At 38.1% G+C, this 19,874-nt stretch overlaps 1 protein-coding gene across 1 annotated transcript in view; it reads right to left on the reverse strand.

Annotated features, from left to right (window-relative positions):
- The window catches only part of LOC129421507 (integrin alpha-X), an 81,850-nt gene that overhangs the window by 22,867 nt on the left and 39,109 nt on the right, over nucleotides 1–19,874 (reverse strand). Inside the window, exons 13-20 of the mRNA XM_073866544.1 lie at nucleotides 18,727–18,867; nucleotides 18,416–18,619; nucleotides 17,475–17,599; nucleotides 17,213–17,358; nucleotides 16,881–17,032; nucleotides 1,950–2,087; nucleotides 636–709; nucleotides 371–512 (exon numbers count right to left, since the gene is read on the reverse strand). Coding sequence (XP_073722645.1) covers nucleotides 371–512; nucleotides 636–709; nucleotides 1,950–2,087; nucleotides 16,881–17,032; nucleotides 17,213–17,358; nucleotides 17,475–17,599; nucleotides 18,416–18,619; nucleotides 18,727–18,867 — 1,122 coding nt within the window. The remainder of the gene's footprint in view (nucleotides 1–370; nucleotides 513–635; nucleotides 710–1,949; nucleotides 2,088–16,880; nucleotides 17,033–17,212; nucleotides 17,359–17,474; nucleotides 17,600–18,415; nucleotides 18,620–18,726; nucleotides 18,868–19,874) is intronic.

The raw sequence follows: 19,874 nt of genomic DNA on the forward strand, positions 1-19,874 counted from the left end.
AATTTGATTGGTTCGACCAGCATTTGTCTGAGCATAGTAGCTCCTCAACGGAGAAACGCCAGACCGATCTTCCCGTTTTCACATTCTTGTGGGCGGGGCTAAGATCGGCTGGCACCCAGGCTAGAGTCCCCCACCTTTGGCTTAACTTACTACTTTACTGTATACATTACATTATTACTATGCTCGTTTTTCTATGCTTATCATACATCTATTAATGTAAAGCTGCATTGAAACAATTAACTATTGTGAAAAGCACTATATAAATAAAATTGAATTGAATTGAATTAAAGGTATGCTATTAGACATTATTTTATGAAGTTGATTTCATCATTCTTTTCCCCCAAGTTTATGTTTCAACATGTGGTCTTACCTGTTTAGAGGTGATTTTCCTGTAAGAAAGTCCATAAGGGTACTTAAGGAAAAAGTCCGTGTTATATGAATTCTCCTCTTTGTTCTCTACGGACACTGTCACATTAATCTCCTGCATTATACCAACCTCAATGTTTGTGGATCTGGTTCACATAAACATAAAACACAGACTTAGAATAAATTATCTTCAGTGTTGGTTTGGAATAATTCATATCTTAATAAAATACAATAAGGTATCTTTTGTCATAAAACATTTATAAACTCACCCAGTGAAATTAAAATCCATTCTGAGGTCATCAGTACACGTGTTATCTTTTCCACAGTCTATTTCAAAGTCTAGCTGTAATAATGAGAAATAATGCATTATAAGGGCATTCTTAAAGCATTATAATGTGCGATAAGAATAATAATTATAATCTTAATTATAAAAAATAATTGTTAAGGTACAAGTTATAATGTATTATAAGTTACACTTCTTGACATTGCATTATAATGTGTAAAGAATACACTTATAATGCATTCAAAATATAGGCTTTCTGGCAAGTGTTACTGAAATTGTTATTATTTTTTGACAGTTTGGAAATATAAAAAACAGAATTTCCAAACTACTTTGATATAATATTCCCATATCTTTCTGCTACAAAATAATTGATAACATAAAAACAACTTTAATAAAAATAGTTACAGATGTTAAAAAATTAGTTGTAAGCCCCTGTGTACACCAAAGCATTTAAACTCTGCTGAAAGTGTGAAGTCTGTGAGTGTGGCAGCTTTTCTTTGGGTGAGCCCTTTAGTTGCTATTTCGTTTTTTTTTTATATATATATTATCGGTCAATGGACGATGCGCTGATTGGTTGGTGTGGTATTTCTCCCGCCCCTCTTTCACTGTGATTGGATGCTGAGTGAAAAGTGACATTTACGAGCTTAGCCTTTCACTCAAAGTTTAACATTTTTCAACTTTAGGCGCTCAGCGCTGAGGGCACAAAAAAATGGCAAGCGTCAGTGCTCAGTGCAGACAAAAAATAGCTGTTGGCGTTTTTTTTAAAGAGCACCTATTACATTGCTAAAAACAACATTATTTTGTGTGTGTAGTGTAATACACTGTGTTTGCGTGGTTTATGTTTTAAAAAAACTATTTTCCCTATATCGTACATTATGCTCCTCTATTCCCTGCCTCCCTGAACCGCTTTGATTTTGTACAAAGCTCATTGTTCTGAAAAGCGCAGCGTCCTCCGGCTGGCCAGCTTACCAGTGTGTTGTGATTGGCCTAAATACCTCTGACGTCACCCAAGTGACATTCACTTTGGGATTTGTACCTTTTGCATATCGTTTACACGTACTAATACGCACCAAAGGAAAATATAAAATCGTGAATCGGAAAATAGCACTTCTATTGCAAACAATTAAAAACATACACCGGCCGCAGGAAAAAGTTTTGCTGTATGTTGAGGGCTTACAGTACAGGTCACCCATAATTCATACTGTAATGAAAATACTGTAATGTAACTAATCAAATGCAGAATATAACTACCATTAATAACAGTTGTTTAACATGAAATAAAAAACATCTTAACTCTTACATTGGAATCTATGGTGTTCTTTGTGTCAGGCTGAAGAACTGGTCTCAAGTCTTTTGTAGCACCACTGGTAGATGGAAGCCCCTCAAATGTGAAAATTAACTGATTGGACAGTGGGTTCAGAGCATCTTCTGAACAACGCTGTGTTAAAACAAGAAGTAATAAGGAATGTTATTCATTAAGAATATGATTATTTACATTAGCGAATTCCAATCGGAAGTGATCATATCCTATGCCCTATTCCCATCGAAGATCAAAGCCTTTGATTTGTAAACTCTGAAGGGATTTGTGCAATTGTTTCTCAGTGTGATTTTCTCTTTATCTGAAACAACTGTTTATGCAGTGTTCCCTTCCTGAAGTGACTTTCAAGTGTGTAAAAAGTTTAGTTTAATTTAGTTCAGTGTTTCTCAAAGTGTGGGGCGGGCCCCACTGGTGGGGAATAGGAACATTACAAGTGGGGCGTGACAAATGGGAGAAAATCTATTAATTCAATTATTTATTGACCACCAGGGCCGCATTAAGAGCTCACTGGGCCCCGGGGCTATGAATTACTGCAGCCCCCCCCCCCCCCCTCCAACACCACTTTAGGTCACCAACTACAGAGAGAATACATTTTTCTAAAACACTGCTGAAGTTGTTTTACATAAATATAATCTAGAATAATTCAGAATAACAGTTGCACGAAAAAAGCTGTTAGATTAACACTAACCTGTAAACATGACTTGCTAATAGCGAATATAGGGGTGGGCGATGAGCTAAATGTTTTATAATTATACGAGTCATTTTATCTAACAATAATGATATACTTCACAGTCAAGTTATATTACTTTTAATAAGAATTTTATCATATGGAAATTTAATGCCACTAACATTTCAGAATTCTTTTGACCAATTTCCATATCACAAAAAAATAATAGTCACTTAAGAAAACAATCTCAAGCTTACTGATGACAAGAGTTACAATTAATAACAAAAGAACAAAGGCACACAAGAAATCGACCTATTTGAAAAACTTAAAGCACTGAATAATATTATATTGTGTAAAGTAATCAAATATACAGTACCTATCTTTCACTATAAATTCAACATTCATTCTTATTTATTTTACAAAAGTGATTCAGTCAATGGCAGTAAATTACTTTATTTCTGATGTTTGATTTATTTATTTATTTATTTATTTATTTATATTTATTTAATGTTTATTTGACAGGGACAAATGGATAAAACATTGCTTTATAAAAAATACAAAGTAGATTCCATGCATACAGGTTTATAGCCAAGACTAATTTGCAACCCCTATCCCTGGTTAGGCTTGTAAGGTTAAAACAGAGATTACAGAGTATTGAAGCACAAATTTATAGCTATTAAAATATATACAATAAATACATCAAATACATCAAATAAGATGTGGGCTTAAATAGATGTAGTAGTCACTATAACACAGAATCTAAACAAATGTATACATTAAGTTGTAGCCTGTATAATCAGCGTTCACAAAGTTGTTTCAGTTTTAGCCATTGCTTTAAATGTGTATTAAAAACCTTGAGTCCTTTCAGTGTTTTAATTTCTGATGGTAAAGCATTCCACCATTTTATGCCATTTTAAAGTGATGTCTGACCAAATGTTGTTCTACGTTTTGCGACTATACAGTCTATACAGTGCGGCGCGGCTTTTTATATTGCTAAGCAACCACCGAGTAAGCTGTCTTGTCAATCAAATATTGACGCGTGAGCGCTCTTTTACTGTTAACTGTCATATTAGCAGAAACTTTAACAATAGGACGCTTGCTCTGACCTTGTTTGAGGGTGAGAGGTGCACAAAGACGCAGGAGAAAGTGAGCGAGTGGAGTCCGGTTCTTCAAAGCCCTTGTAAACTTCCCTTTCCACAACGTAAGGCCCGCCTCTCCCCTCATTCGATTGGACAATGCGCCCGACGCGAATGACGTCGGGCGCTTCTCCGCTCTCAGCGCTTCTTCAAAAGCGCGTGCTGCGGCTGGCGGCAAAAACCTACTTTGTAGGGGGCGTGGTAAGGCTTTGGCAATCAGATGTCTAGTAGCAGTCAATCTGCTTCACAGCCAATCACGGGCCCCCTACTTGTTCGGGCCCCGGGGCTTTAGCCCCGCCTAGCCCTATGGTTAATGCGGCCCTGTTGACCACACACTCAAAACGGCACATTTAAACATAAACCTAGCTTAAAACTTAAATAAATCAGACTGTACACTCGAAATAGATACAAATTTGAACAGAAATTAGGCAAACTACCTGAGAAAACAAGAAAACTTGGTGGACAAGTACACAAAGGAAACCTTACACACTGGATTGGACCCTACCACAGGACATCAGAGAAAATAAAACAACAAAAACTGGGAAATAAGGAATAACTTAAAAACAAAACTAGATTTACCTAAAGAACTTTACAAACAAACAGAGAGGACCACAAGATTTGAAGGACTTCAATTTTCTGTTTGTTTGAGATAAGCCAGTAAGAGCTCCTATCAACGGGAAAAAACGTTCATAAACTATAGTAACATGGACAAAAGCTCTTTCAGCATTTTTAAGTCCTAAGAGGTTTTCAGCAATCAAAATAACAGTAACAGAGGACAGTTGGCATTCGATTAGCTGACCCATTACTTTGAAAACGAAAGACCTGCAAACTGCACCATTATGTCAACATCAGCAATGGGAGAGGGAGCTCACCTTTGACTACCCCCCAGATATCCAGTCTGAGAAGAGCAGACAACAAGATAAACTAAAACACAGAAAAACAACTCATAGAGCAACCCAGTATCACGAAATTACGTGACTATTGCACATATGGACCAGCGTGAAAATGTCACGCTTTGCCACGTTTGAGCGTGAGCATGTCACGCTTTTCTGTCACTGTCACGTATTGGTTACTCAACTTTTTTGTCCTATTTTCAAACCATTGTTGCTTCGGTTTAGGGTTAGATTTGGTGCTTGTGTTATATGTCACTTTAAAGGATAATTCCGGTATTTAACACTTTGAGTCTCATTTCTGGTTTGTTTTGGATGAACTACAGTGATGGACACAGAAATTTTGACAATGGGTCGTGTCTTGAGTTTTTGACTCGTTTAGAAGCATCTCTTGACTGCTTCAGAATGGAAGTCAATGGGCATGCACAAACATGTCATTAAAACAACACTTAACGTTCATTTTCAAAACTGTGTTACTCACCGAGTGGTTCGTGGTGTTCGTTGATGATTAAAAACAAGTTGTGTAGCGAAATACAGTTTCTGTCGTGTTTTATTTGGCATTTTGTAAAATTCCGTTGACTTCTCTGGAAGACTTATTGCTCGCTGATATATCACTCCGCCGCCGGGAAACAGAAAAGGGACTGTTGTTTACATGTGGTTGTTGTTTTTTCTCTTGGTATCTCTCATAATAAATTTTTCCCATATTTGTAGGGCTGGACCAGAATATTCGAATATTCGTTCCGTGGGTTGACATTCGATTTTTTAAGTTTTGAGATTTGAATATATATATATAAATATTTTACAGCGTTAATGCAGGGCTTTTGCCAAGCAGGAAGTGCGCTTCACGCTCCCGCTCTATAGGTGGCGCAGAGAGACCAACATCCACAGCCAACAGCCACCAAACGGCCCCAGTAGAAGAGATCGCCTCAAACGGAAAACGCGCTTCCTGCTTTGGCATTCACGCTAATAATGTTGTAAATAACGTTCAGTTTCTTGCAAAAACTGATTGATTTGCTTCACAAGACGTCAATATGTCACACGGAGTTATGGGGGATTACTGTTGTATTGGATATATATGCTTTAGCTCTTAAAGTGTGCGGATCTGTTTATGCTTTAGCTCTTAAAGTGTGCGGATCTGTTGACTTGCATGACGGAGCACTGGGGTTTCTGCAAAATATCTTCCTTATTGTTCTACCGATGAAAAAAACATATTGGATGGTGTAAGTGTAATAAATAAACTTGATTTTGAAAGTATGCTACCGTTTTATTACAGTTTGTTGGACTACGTTCATTCATGCTTCAGACTCAAATATAGAGCGGAAGTATATACGCGGTTGTGAGGTATCTGAAAAAATAGTTCCACTATAGCAAATAACACGGATTGAAATCATATATTGCGCCAATATATTTGTTTTTAATCATCAACGAACACCACAAATCACTTGGTGTGTAGTACAGTTTTGAAAATGAACGTTAAGTGTCGTTTTAATGACGTTTTGTGCATGGCCATTGACTTCCATTCTGAAGCAGTCAAGAGACGCTTCTAAACGAGTCAAAAAGTCAAGACACGACCCATTGTCAGAATTTCTGTGTCCATCACTGTAGTTCATCCAAAACAAACCAGAAATGAGATTTAAAGTGTTAAATACCGGAATTATCCTTTAAGTATTTGTCACTTTAAGTATTGGTTTATAAAAAAAAGATACAAGACTTATTCTTTTATATTTTCTAAACTTTAACCAATTGTCACCTGACGTAGGGGTTAGAGTTTGTTTAGGTAAGGATGTCATTTTATGTAAATCTAACCCTAAACCGAAGCGACAATGGTACACTCCAAAAACAGTTGGGTTATTTGTTTTACCCAATAGGTGGGTTAAACATATTGGGTTGTTCTGTTGGGTTATTCCTAGCTTGTATTGGGTTATTTCCATAACAACCCAGAGAGTTGGGTTAAAATCGGGCTCACGTCACGCATTTTGAATTTCCAATGAAGTTGACCGGTGCCACTGCTGAGTGCGGACAGACACGAGAGGTACGTTTTAAAATATATATCTCTGTGTAATGTTTTATTTTGCTAAAAAGTGTCTTTAAGCTCTAACACACAGTAAACTATCAGTCACGTTTAAATAAGTGTACAAAAACGCTGTTGTCTAGTTTTTGTCCGTTACACCTGCTCCATTGATTAACTTACCGATGTCAAAACGCGTTTTTAAGCCATCATAAACGTAGAGAGACATCGCAATTTATTTTAATACTAAACAGCACCAACAGCATGATCCCTCACGAAAATGAATCATTTCTTCTTTTAGTAGTATAACGTTAGTTTCATGGCGTATTGATTGCCATATTGCTTTAACCATGGTTTCTGTAACAGACAATGTTTTTTTAAAGTGTAGTAAAAATCGTTTTTTAACTTTTGTAAGGGATACAACCGGCTGTTTTTTGGTCCAAATATTTTTTTAGCCGGTCTGTGTTATAGACACAGAGCTGTAATATAAATGTGCTTCTGAATGGAAATGCCTTAAGAAATGACTCGATGGCATTTTATTGTCGTCTTACTTCAGTATAATCCCTGATAAAGCGTGCCAGATGTACCGCAGTTTTGTCGTATAAGCCTTTTCTTCTGACTGGCTTAGTATCTCTTTCAGCTAGCTCCAAGTACGTACCTGTTACAATTTTGAGGGACACTGGGTCAGCGCAGTCATTTATTTTGGAGGAATTGTTGCCCCTAACTACCAAAACCTATTCAGGTACAGATGTACTTGTACGTGGAATTGGAATGCAGTGTATAAATGTCCCCCTTCATAATGTCTACCTGAAATCGGACCTTGTAACTGGCGCTGTAAAACTCGGTGTACGGTCTCAATTACCTGTCGAGGGGGTGGGAATTATTCTCGGAAACGACCTTGCAGGAGGTAATGTCTTTCCTCGACCAATTGTGGTGCAGAACCCTATTGATAGTGAACAGCCTAACCTTGCAAGTCATTCTATACCTTTTCCCGCATGTGCAGTGACGCGTGCACAGTCGTCTAAGTTCAGAGATGTTGTGGACCTCTCTGAATCTTTTTTGTCACGTGATAAGTCTGGGGAGGAAACTGAAGTATCAGTTATACTGGAGAATTGTCCTGACAACCAGACCTTAGCTGTTGAGGAGATTCCTTTAAAAGTTGGGAGGGAACAATTAGGTACTGCCCAGAAATCTGACCCTTCCCTGGCCAGATGTATTGAAGCAGTTATACCTCTTAATGAAATACACCGTGCAAAGTAGCCTATTTTTGAGAAAATGCTGTACTCATGCGTAAGTGGAAAGGTAAAGCTCCTGTAGAGTCGCAGGGATTACTTCAAATTGTAATGCCAATTGGGTACAGGGACCAAGTGTTAAAACTCGCCCATGAGCATGTGCTCTCTGGACATTTGAGTGTAACAAAGACCTTTCGGAGAGTCTCCCGTTACTTTTATTGGGCTGGCCTGAAGTCTGATGTGTCTAACTTCTGTAGGTCATGCCCTGTTTGTCAACTAGCAGGGAAACCCAACAAAAAGATACCCGTTGCCCCTCTCAAGCCCATACTAGTCATGAAGGAACCCTTTGAACGTATTCTTGTTGATTGTGTAGGTCCGGTACCCAAGTCCATGTCAGGGTATGAATATATCCTTACTATCATGTGTACAGCAACCTGTTTCCCTGAAGCGATTCCCTTGTGTTCCATTAAAGCCCAGGTGATAATTAGGGAGCTGATAAAGTTCTGTACAACCTTTGGTTTGCCCCGTGTCATACAAACTGACCAAGGCTCAAACTTTACGTCCAAGGTTTTCAAACAAACTCTTGCAGAGCTAGGAGTTAAACACCAACTTTCTAGTGCATACCATCCTGAGTCGCAGGGTGCACTTGAAAGATTTCACCAGACCCTTAAATCAATGTTGCGGTCCTACTGTGTTGCTAGTGGAAGAGACTGGGCAGAAGGTCTATCATTCCTTATGTTTGCTGTTCGAGAGGCGGAACAGGAGAGTCTCGGATGTAGTCCAGCCGACCTTGTTTTTGGCCACACTGTGCGTGGACCCCTAAAGTTACTGAGTGAGCAGTTGTTAGCTAAGGATTCTTCACCCGTTACCGTTCTTGACTATGTCAGCTTGGTCCGTGAACGCCTGCATAAAGCCAGAGAACTTGCTAGGGAGCATTTGGTTGTGGCTCAGTCAAAAATGAAGTCCCACTATGATAAGAAATGTGTAGAACGAAGCTTTCAACCTGGTGATTCGGTTCTTGTTTTTCTGCCTGACCCTGGTTCTGTCCTCAGAGCTAAGTTTTCGGGGCCATATGCAGTCAAGGAAAAGCTCAGTGACACTGATTATGTCATTCACACCCCTGATCGGCGCCGCAAGACCCGCATTTGCCACGTTAATATGCTTAAGCAGTTTATTAAGCAGTTTATGAACCTGCTCTCTCCTCTGTTTCATCTGCTCCACCTATTGTGTGTGCTGCTAGTGCTATGCTAGTTGAAAAGAATGCACAACTCTCTGCTAAACGGTTACAGAATTCTGCCATATTAAGTGATCTACAGGGCTTTCTTGCACACTTGTTGAAAGAACAGAGTGAGCAGATTATTAGCTTGATACATGACTACCCCTCACTTTTTTCTGATGTACCTGGCAGAACAACAGTGCTGAAACATGATATTGATATTGGTGATTCTTCTCCAGTCAAGCAACATCCTTATAGGATAAATCCCAGGAAACGTGACAGAGTTGAAGTTGAATACATGTTGCAGCATGGAATAGCAGTGCCCACCCAGAGCCCTTGGAGCTCACCCTGTGTATTAGTGCCCAAATCTGATGGCTCATATTGCTTTTGCACAGACTATCGTAAAGTTAACTCTTTAACAAAACCTGACTCCTTTCCACTGCCTCGTTTAGAGGACTGTGTCGATAGAGTAGGCTCTGCCAAGTATGTGACCAAAATAGATCTCCTAAAGGGATATTGGCAGGTGCCCCCTACCCCACGTGCTTGTAAAAATCTCAGCATTTGTCACTCCTGAACATTTTATGCAATATGAGGTTTTAGCCTTCGGCATGAGAAATGCCCCCACTACCTTCCAACGTCTCATGCAGCTCGTCTTGTCAGGGGTACCAAATTGTGATGCTTACATCGATGATATTGTCATCTACTCAAAAACCTGGGAAGACCATGTAAAAACTCTGGAAGCAGTGTTTAGTCGCCTAGCTAATGCCTCCTTAACTGTGAACCTTGCCAAATGTGAGATTGGCAAAGTGGTGGTGACATATTTAGGGAAACAAGTTGGCCAGGGTTGTGTCAAGCCAGTGGAGGCTAAAATTTTGCTATACTTGAGTTCCCCACACCACGAAACAAACGTGAGTTGTGCCGATTTTTAGGCATGAGTGGATATTATCGTGGGTTTTGCTGTAATTTTTCAACTGTTGTATCACCACTTACTGACCTCTTAAAGTGGAATTCAACTTTAGACATTTTAGCTTGTTATCACAAGTAATTTATTTCCATTTTGCATTTTACATGCGAAAAAACAAAGAAATTTTCACGTTTTAGATTATTAGATTGATAGTGTGTTGAAGCGGAATTTTCGTAACGGTCTTTGATGGACTCAATTAACCAGAATGCACTGCGCGAAACTGAGTCATTAGCTCCACCCACTAATGACCGATGCAGCCTTTAGGTTTGTTTGACTTCATGCAGCATCGCAAGAACCGACAGCCGGATGACATCAAGGTTCCGCGAGAGCGATTTAAAAGCAAACTCCTCCGTATGATTTCGCGAATCACTCTCGCGTTACTTTGATGTCATCCGGCTGTCTATTCTTGCGGCGCCGCATGAAGTTGAACAAGCCTAATAACTTCTTTAACCGCTCAACCTGCTCTCAAATCAACTCAAGTCAACTTGAAGTTAGCCGGCAGAAGAACCCAACCAAACAAGAAATCACAAAAACCCTCGATAAAAGAGGACTAGAATCTGTGCAGTATGTGGATGTAAGGACAACAAATTCAGGCCACCGAGAGTTTTTACATCAACGCGACCCTCAGCTGACACAGAACTAACAGATTACTGGAAAATTTGAATATGCAGCCAGCACTTTCGTCAGGAAGATTTCGAGTACTGTTTTCAGCACCGTTTTTCTGCGGACTCAGGTAATGTAAAATGGTAAAAATATCCAAAACATCATTTGGCTTAGTTGTTTTGTGTAACTACGGTTAAAATACTACGTAGAAAGATATTATCATGTTGTTGTTATTATGAACACGAGCAAAGTTAGCTCATCCTGTGCAGCTGTCAATCAAAGAATGTTATCATCTACTGTCAATCATCTGGCCTCAAGACCCGCCCACATTCAGAACGTTCAGAATTATGTAGTCGTGCATTTTGGTTGCGGTGATTTGTCGACGCGTCAAATCACCGTTACTGTAGCAGTTAAAAGCTTTAATTTTTGATATGGAGTTATTACATTTGATGGCAGCACAATCAACTACATATATGTGATGAAATATAGTGTTGGAGCATAATGTTGTTTTAGGGTGGAATTCCACTTTAAGTACCTCCAAGAGCTTTAAGTGGACCTCAGCATGTGAGCATGCATTTAGGGCCGCCAAAGATCTGCTTTGTCATGCACCAGTACTGTCTGCCCCTAATTTTGACCTGCCGTTTAAGTTACAGGTTGATGCCAGTGCTACCGGAGCTGAGGCAGTCTTGTTACAAGAAGACTGTCATGGTATTGACCACCCCATTTGCTATTTTTCAAAAAAGTTCTCAAAGTGCCAACAACGCTACAGCACGATCGAAAAAGAAACCCTTGCATTGTTTTTAGCACTCCAACATTTTGAAGTCTATTTGGGAAGTAGTGTTATGCCAATTGATGTTTTTACTGACCATAACCCTCTGGTCTTTCTCTCTCGCATGGCTAATTCCAACCAGCGTTTGATGCGCTGGGCTCTGATTGCCCAAGAGTATAATATTAACATCCAACACATTCGTGGTAGAGACAACGTAATCGCTGATGCACTCTCTAGGGCTACTGAGACCGAAGAATAGCTGATTTGTGTTATTCTACCTAATTGAACTACTGATGTAGTTAGTTGTTTATTTTGCAAACCGGATGTTGCAAACTTGATGGTGGGGGTGTTACGGCCCAGGTTAAGTAATTTTTATTTTGTTAATTGTAACACATCTTTTAACATATATTGTGTGTCCTGGGGCCCGTTTCAGAAAGTTAAGTGAAAACTCTGAATTTATTAACCCTGAAATAAGGGAAACTCTGAGTTTTCCGTTTCAAAAAGGGAGGTAGGTTAAACCTGAGACAGCGGGGTAAGTCAAGCCTGTTTCAGAATGAGAGGTAACTTATACTCAGAGTCTGTTTCCGGAATAACATGCTCTCTAAACCTAACCTGGTCGGGAGCAGGTTTTATCCTGTTAACTCTGAGTTTCTTGTGGTCTCCTCCCCATTTTTAAAGGAGTACCGGTGTTTAATCTTGTTAGTTGCATTAGTACATTCATTCATTGTGAACATTTTTATCATGTTCACTGTAAAATAATTTTTAGCTGTCTTAAAGTTATAATTAAATTGCCAGTGCAAACCATTTTAACTTAAGACTTTATATTTTTATTTATTACACTAAACTTTCAACTAAAAATAATTAAAACAGTAATTTGAAATGAGTTGTAAAGCTTTGATGATACTTTGGTGGATAGTTCGTTTTAGTGTCTAAAATGTCTTGTTATTTTATAGAGTATGCTGTGGATGATGATGTTGCTTTCTTTTGTAGGAAGTTAAATGTATGTCGCTCGTGGATTTTGAGACCCCGAGTGGTTTTTTATCATATCCGCTTACATTTATGTGAGCGAAATTATTATTTTTTGCAGTCATTTTAGATATATAAATATCATTATATGACTAATATCAGTCTTTGTGGTGCTCTTACATTTATACAGTTGCCTTGACATTTCTTACGTGTCCACTCGTCATTATCGCTGGTCTAGTGGGTATTGCTGTGCGTAGTAGTTGGGCCGGACGTACCGTCGGCGATCGGAGTTCGAATCCCGGCTGGGCGAATTTTTGTTTTATTCATGACAAACATTTGTAAAGTTCGTAGCCTTATATGACAAAGTATTATGCTTAATTTCATTTTTAGCTGAGTTGTTGTCATCTTTTTGTCCATGGGATTGCATCTGCATGTAAATTAATATAATAACGTACAGTCCTCAGTTTATTTACTTCTGATATTTTAACTGTGATGAAAAATTAAATGTACGCATTTACTAGAGTAGCAATTTACAAAAACAACTCTTTTCTTTAAAATATATGTTCATAGTTGCATTACACTGCAGTAACACCTTCAATTTTAGTAGTAAAAATGATTAAGACCTCTTTGTCACATGCTGTTGCCATGATAAATCGTAATATCTGAGCTCCATTGATGATGGCTTTTCATTGTGGCTGTGCACACGCTTAACTCAGAGTCAACCTACTCAGAGTCGATTGAACTAACTCAAATGAGCTGTTCTGTAACCGAAAACTCAAGAGTTTACTATCTCAGAGTAAGTCAACTCAGAGTTCAAGTTTAAACTCAGAGTTGGTTGAACCTCCTTATTGAAACGGGCCCCAGGTAAGTTTAGGTTCCCCTAAACTTTAGCCTGTATTCCTTTTGTTTGTTGTTTTTAGGTCTTTCTCCCTCTCTTTTGAATGCTAATTAGCAGAAAAGCTCATTTGAAAGAAACTCTTAAATAAACTTTGCTTTCTGCTTAGGCCTATGTGAGGTAGTGGTTTTCACTCTGGGACAGTGATTGGAAGTGTGTCAATTTTTTTCTGATTTCCTTTACAAAAACCTTTTTTTTTGTCATTTTCCCCTCCTGACCCCTAGACTAAAAGGGGGAAAATGTAACACAGCATAATCTGAACCTGCTTGAACAATACTGTCAGACCTGGGCCCTGACAGTCAACCTTTATAAACTAAAATTATCACCTTCCAGAAGAGATCCAGATCCCAAGGAACTCAACACTTATTTACATTAGGCTCTAACCACATAACTCACACATTACACTACAATTACCTGGGCTTAAAAATCACATCTACAGGAAACTTTAACCCTGCAGTGAATGAACTAAGAGATAAAGCATGCAGGGACTTTTATGTCATAAACTATTCATGTCCAATAGAGATCCCTGTTAGAATTTGGCTTAAAGGTCCCATTCTTTCTGTGTTTTTGAAGCTTTGTGTTTACAGTGCGCAACATGTGTTCATGTTTGACATGTAAAAAACGCAGTATTTTTCACGCAATTTACTTATCTGTATACCGCTCACTCTAGAGACGGGCAGACACAGAAAAACATGGCTGCCACAGGAAGAGAGGTTGTGTCCACATTGTGACCAAAACCAAATTGAAACAGAGATGCACTTTCTAATAGAATGCACAAAGTCCACAGATATACAAACAATCTTCTACCAAAAAATAAACTGCAAAAACAAGACATTTGAAAGCTTATCAAACAATGATAAACTGTTCTTCTGTTAGGAAAACACAAAGACTGCTGTGTGTTAACAGCACAATATGTGTCTGCAAGTCATAATATAAGAGAAAATCAATCTGACCTGACTTAAAGAGCCACTAAAATGACCACAAAAAAGTTTATATATTTATTGTTGTGGTCTACCACAATACTGTTGTTTGAATTAAAGTTCAAAAAACGCATTATTTTTCTCATAATATAGATATTTGCAACATCTCTCTCTAAAACGCTTGATTGCAGGGCGTCTCTTCAAAGCCCCACCCCCACAAACGCCAAGTATACTCTGATTGGTCAGGGATTCTAAACGATTGTGATTGGTCAATCCTTGTAGTGTTCGAAATGTCTCACCATATCGGGTTTAGGCTTCTCATGCGTGTACAGATAATCAAACACAATTTTCTCTGTAAACTGCCTCTGGTAGGCTATTGCATCGGTATTGCCTTGCAGTTTGAGCCTGAATCAGATTTAAAAAATGTTTGCAGAAAGAAACAAATCTAACAGAAACTCCTTCCCAAGGACGAATCGAGCAAGATGCTTCACAATGCTAAATTTGTAACCACTTTACACTTCGGATGTATTGTGGCTGCAACAACAGGGTCACGAAAATTCAGACCTCTGTAATTTTTCCATATTCAGAAATAAAGGTAAACCCCCTGAATAAATGATCAGTGTATTACAATTCTTCATTTAAGTGTCTGCATAGATATTTAGTGTCTGTAATGTAAAACCGCTTTATGTCACAGCGGGGCTTTTTAGACAGAATGAGAGCACAGCACAGGTGCAGCAGTCTGATCGTGGCCACTTCTTGTCATTTTTGGTGAAGCTCTGATGTGTATTGAAGAGAACTGGACTAGTTGTCTGTCACATAATAACCTGTTACTTTCGTTCACTGTGTAAAAGCATGACGGCAAACCTTGGTGCAGAATTGCTTTATAATAATAAACACAGTCGATGTCCAGACACCAAACATCTAAACAGCTAAAATAAAATATCATACACGCGTTCTCCGCAGTGCAGAACAAACTCTCTCGTCTAAACACACTACATTTATCTGAGTGTTGCGCATGGGATTTAACACAACATGCAGATAGTTTTGCGCCTACTGTTGTTGTACAACCTCAAGTTTATTATGAAAGTTTCTTGCAAAAAAGGCGCAGTGAATACAAAATATTTTTTACTCTCTTTAAATAGACAGTATATCTATAAATAAGTATGAATATATGTATAAACATGCCTGTTTGACATATGGATCCAGAAAGATCGCTGTCTACCAATTCAGCACCATTCCCATGGACAGCAGCCGCTAACATCGTAAGTAATAAACGTTTTAAAGTCTTCATAGCATGCTATGTTTAATTAAAAACAACGTTATTGAGAAACACAGCACTGAGTATAAATGTATCAGGTGTTATGGCAGTGTGAGACTGTGTTGGTTATGAGGTTTATAGAAGCTCCGTCTCTCTTACTTACTACTCACACTTTTACCGCGGCACGCGGCTCTTGTCAAATGAGTTTGTATAAGCGAGAACTGCTTCATTCGTTTTATAGACCGAATAAAACGAATTGTTTATGCATTTGCTTGTCGATTTAGAGCTATACAGGTTTAAACAGCGGTTGAGTTTAGACATACAGCAGGCTACAGTACGTTAAAATGCTTAAATTAACGTGCACGCACAAGAGACGATCTATTTTACAGTCCTCTGAAGTTACAAGTTTAAAATGTAACACTACACTGCATGATTTAAAACGATTACATTGTAACATTGTATCGTTTTGTATGATTTACTGAATTATCCACACAACATGGCGCAAATACGCGTGAAAAATTCACATATAGGATGTCAGTTTATTTAATTATTTCTGTTATATTTTTCACAGCACTGCGATCGTACACAACTATTAAATATACACATAATAATGTATACTGGTTGTGAATGTGATCCTAAAGCACTACAAATTAGGAACAGATTAATCCTTTAGGGGCAAATGTTGCACAAATCCAGCCTTGACCTCTACATGTTTAAGGAAGCAGTGATCACAAAAATGACGAGAGTAGAAATATAGTTTCTGGTTACAGTGCGAATGAATTGCATTGCAACTGTTTATTGCATAAACTGTAACCACTATTTCACTTACTCTTCATACTGTACAACATTATTTACCCTCACATAAAAAAACAGCGTCTTCTAGACATACTGAAATCAATAACTCTGCAATACCGTTAGCAAACAGACTTGGGCTAGTTAACAAATCAGTTCTCTCTGACAACAGCAAGTGGGCGGGTATAAGCAGCTAGTGGGCGGGCATTATTCAAATGCACACGTCTACGTCATCAGGTCACGGAAATAACTGTAGAACTACATCTCAGGCGTTTACTGTAGTACATTAAAAATGCCTTCAGTTAAAGGGAATATCTTCCTTTAAATTGGATTTGAGCTTTATAACTCTGCACATCCCTTTTATGCTCAAAACTGCTACATTATACTGTAACTAGAGTTAAAAAGTTGAAATCCATGAAAGGGGCTCTTTAAAGTCTCCATTATATGTAGAAGATACTTAACCTAATTTCCCGGTTACAGAGTTTGGAATCAATCAGAACCACGAGGTACTTACAGTATATTCACTCACTAACTTCACTGAACATCTAATCACATAGTCAAGAAATATTACAATTGTTTTTATGACATGAAGCTTACCTCTATAAGGAAAGAATACTTCTTGCAACTTTCTACATCGGATTTAATGGTCTGCTCATCTACAAGGGTACGGTTTTTGCTTGAGAAGGATGCTCGATATTTAAGTCGTTTGGCATCCAACGTTATTGTGTATTTAATAGTTGCAGAAAAATCTAAAAAAAAAAGATTTTCATCCGAAAAAGGAAAAAACATAAGGAATAAATTAAAACAAATATTAGACATACCACATTTTAATATCAGACAAAAAAGCTTAAAAAAAGGTGTGCCTTTCTTTGAAAGCAAAATAACTTACAGAACACTATTGTAATATATGTTATCAGTTTTTAATATACCTTTTATTTGATGTATATATCCACTCATGGTGAGGCACAATGTCAGCGTATTTGTCAATGGCTTCGTGCAATCTGCAGTGTCACTGGTTGGGATTTTGGATGGATTGTAAGTTACTTTGGGTTTCAAGATCATGATGGGTCTGGACCTGAATCGTTCATATACACCACAGATAAACATACACATATGTGTTGGCTGAATGTGTTTGTGTGCTTTTGCTTTGACATCTTATTAGTGATATTCTGTCTAAGAGCAAAAACAGACCTGAGAAGCTGCACTGCTCCCATTGATCCAACAGCAATGTCAACTAGGTCATCTTTACTTTGGTCTAGAGAGGACTGGCTTAGTGAAATCCCAAATAACTTCCGACCTGATGATCCACTAATCCTCTGTCATTACACAATGGAGGGAAGAAGAGGGGAAAAATAAAAGCAATGAAGAATCATGACTTATGACTCATTAAACGATATCTAAAGGAGATCATAACACTTTACACAAAGTTTGTATTTGTTCACATCCCTCACATCAATGCTTTCTGATGCATGCTGCTTGTCTTGTCAGAGGATGAATGAGGTTAAAGAACTCAATATGTTGGTACTTCATTCTAAAAATGTCTGGGTTGTTATTGACCCATGGTGGGTAAATATTGGACGGAACACATGCTGGGTTAAAAATTACCCAATGTTGGGTTATTTTTATGATACCATGGGGTATAATAACCCAGTTGTTGGGTTAAAACAACCCAGCATTCTGTCAATTTTAACCTAGCAGTGTGTTCTATCCAATATTTACCCATTATGGGTCAAAAAGAACCCAGACATTTTTAGAGTGTTGATGGTGGGAGGCTTGGTTACCAATTTATAACTTTCCTGAATTTCAAACTCCTACTTACAAACATACCACGACTTGGCACCCTTATGCACTGCATATACTACATTTTTGTGCACCTGAAGTTGAACATTACTGTAGAGTCTGGGATGCCCAACCCTTACACAGAGCTGTAGATATCACTATATAAAGCAAAACATCATTTGACATGTATCTTGACACGTATTACAGTCTTATTTAAAGTTAACTACTGTTAATTTGTATTTTATCTATTAATTTTTTTATCTTATTTTATTCCCAGTAGAGTGAAAAAACAGAGAGATACAAAAAACAACCACCACTGTCACATCAGCAGCCCATTTCTCTCATTCTCTCACCTGTGAGTATGTTGAAATGATTCCTCCTGGCTTTCCATTAAAGATGTAGATGCTGCCTTGTCCATCATCTTCTAAAGGAGCTCCAATCACTACATCACGAAGGCCATCACCATTCAAATCTGCTGGACTGGCCAGGGACGCTCCAAATCTCCCCCTCTGCCCTGCCATGCCCACAAGCACCGTATCCAAAGGAGTAAAGAGTGGCTTCAAAAACAGTGAGAGAGTAGCATAAATGTAATAATTTTTAAAACTTAAAATATAAAGATAATATTTACAGAAAAATCAATACTGTTGTTTATATTTTGCCTTACCAAACGTGTATAAAAGTATACAAACACGTTGCCTTCTCTGTCACCCTCTGTGTATGTTGGTGCTGATACCAACAGAAGAACTGTATTTCTGTCCAGATCCACCACACACACTTCAGCTCCAAAATATGACCCAATCTGAGGCTAAGCACAGGGACATTTTGACTGGTGTTAGTATATTTTATCTATTGTATGTGAGTTTTTTGTTTGTTTAGTTGTTTTTATTGAATTAGAATACTATAGGTAGGTTTTTGTAAGCCATAAATATTTACATAATTGCATAACCTGCCACCCCACACACTTTGCCAAAAGGATTGCAACAGTGATTTATGCAAATATGTGTACACTAAAACATCTCCCAACAAAGTTTACATATGCTGCCTCTTTCTGGATTTGAAATAATTTTGTGGATCCACATAAAATTAAAGACATTCCTAAGCTGGGACGTCTGGTGAGAACACCAGCATCCCATATTTGAGTGCAGCATACAAACACAACATATGCATACATTTATGCTATGTATTTATGCCAACAATTCAGTTTTCAATAGGAGGATTGCTCATTCTTACTATAAAAATTCAATCATTTCAAAGGTTCATTTTTTTATTAGTTGTGTTAAGTAGGAGAGACATACATTTATATTTAGTCAGTGGTGTAGTGGTGCCTGGATAAACTCTTAATTTATTAAGTAGAAGTGGATAGTATACCCCATGCCATCTAATAAAGAAGTGGGTATACTCCATATACCTATGATAAACCACTGCATTTAGTCATTTAGCAGATGCTTTTATCCAAAGCGACTTACAAATGAGGTAAACATTAGAAGTCATTAGGACAACACAAGAACAGCAATACATAAGGGCAATAAAACTAGTCTCATCAAGCCTAACACAGTATATGGAGCTAAGTTTTATTTATTTATTTAAGAACAGAAAAGAAGATTATTGATATTGAACTCTGTATTAGTGAGCCAGGTGTTGGCAGACTCATAAATATGGCTTAAAGAAGAATGCAAAAACCTGCAGATGTTGTCACAACAGGCAGATTATTCCACAGATGTGGGACAGATCCAAAGAAGGAACGTGATAGTGATTTTTTTCCCAAAGCAGAGCAGTGGGGCTTCAAGACCAGGATTGAGAACCACTGCAGTC

The sequence above is a fragment of the Misgurnus anguillicaudatus genome, chromosome 4, assembly GCF_027580225.2.
Source record: "Misgurnus anguillicaudatus chromosome 4, ASM2758022v2, whole genome shotgun sequence".
NCBI classification, from domain to species: Eukaryota; Metazoa; Chordata; class Actinopteri; order Cypriniformes; family Cobitidae; genus Misgurnus; species Misgurnus anguillicaudatus.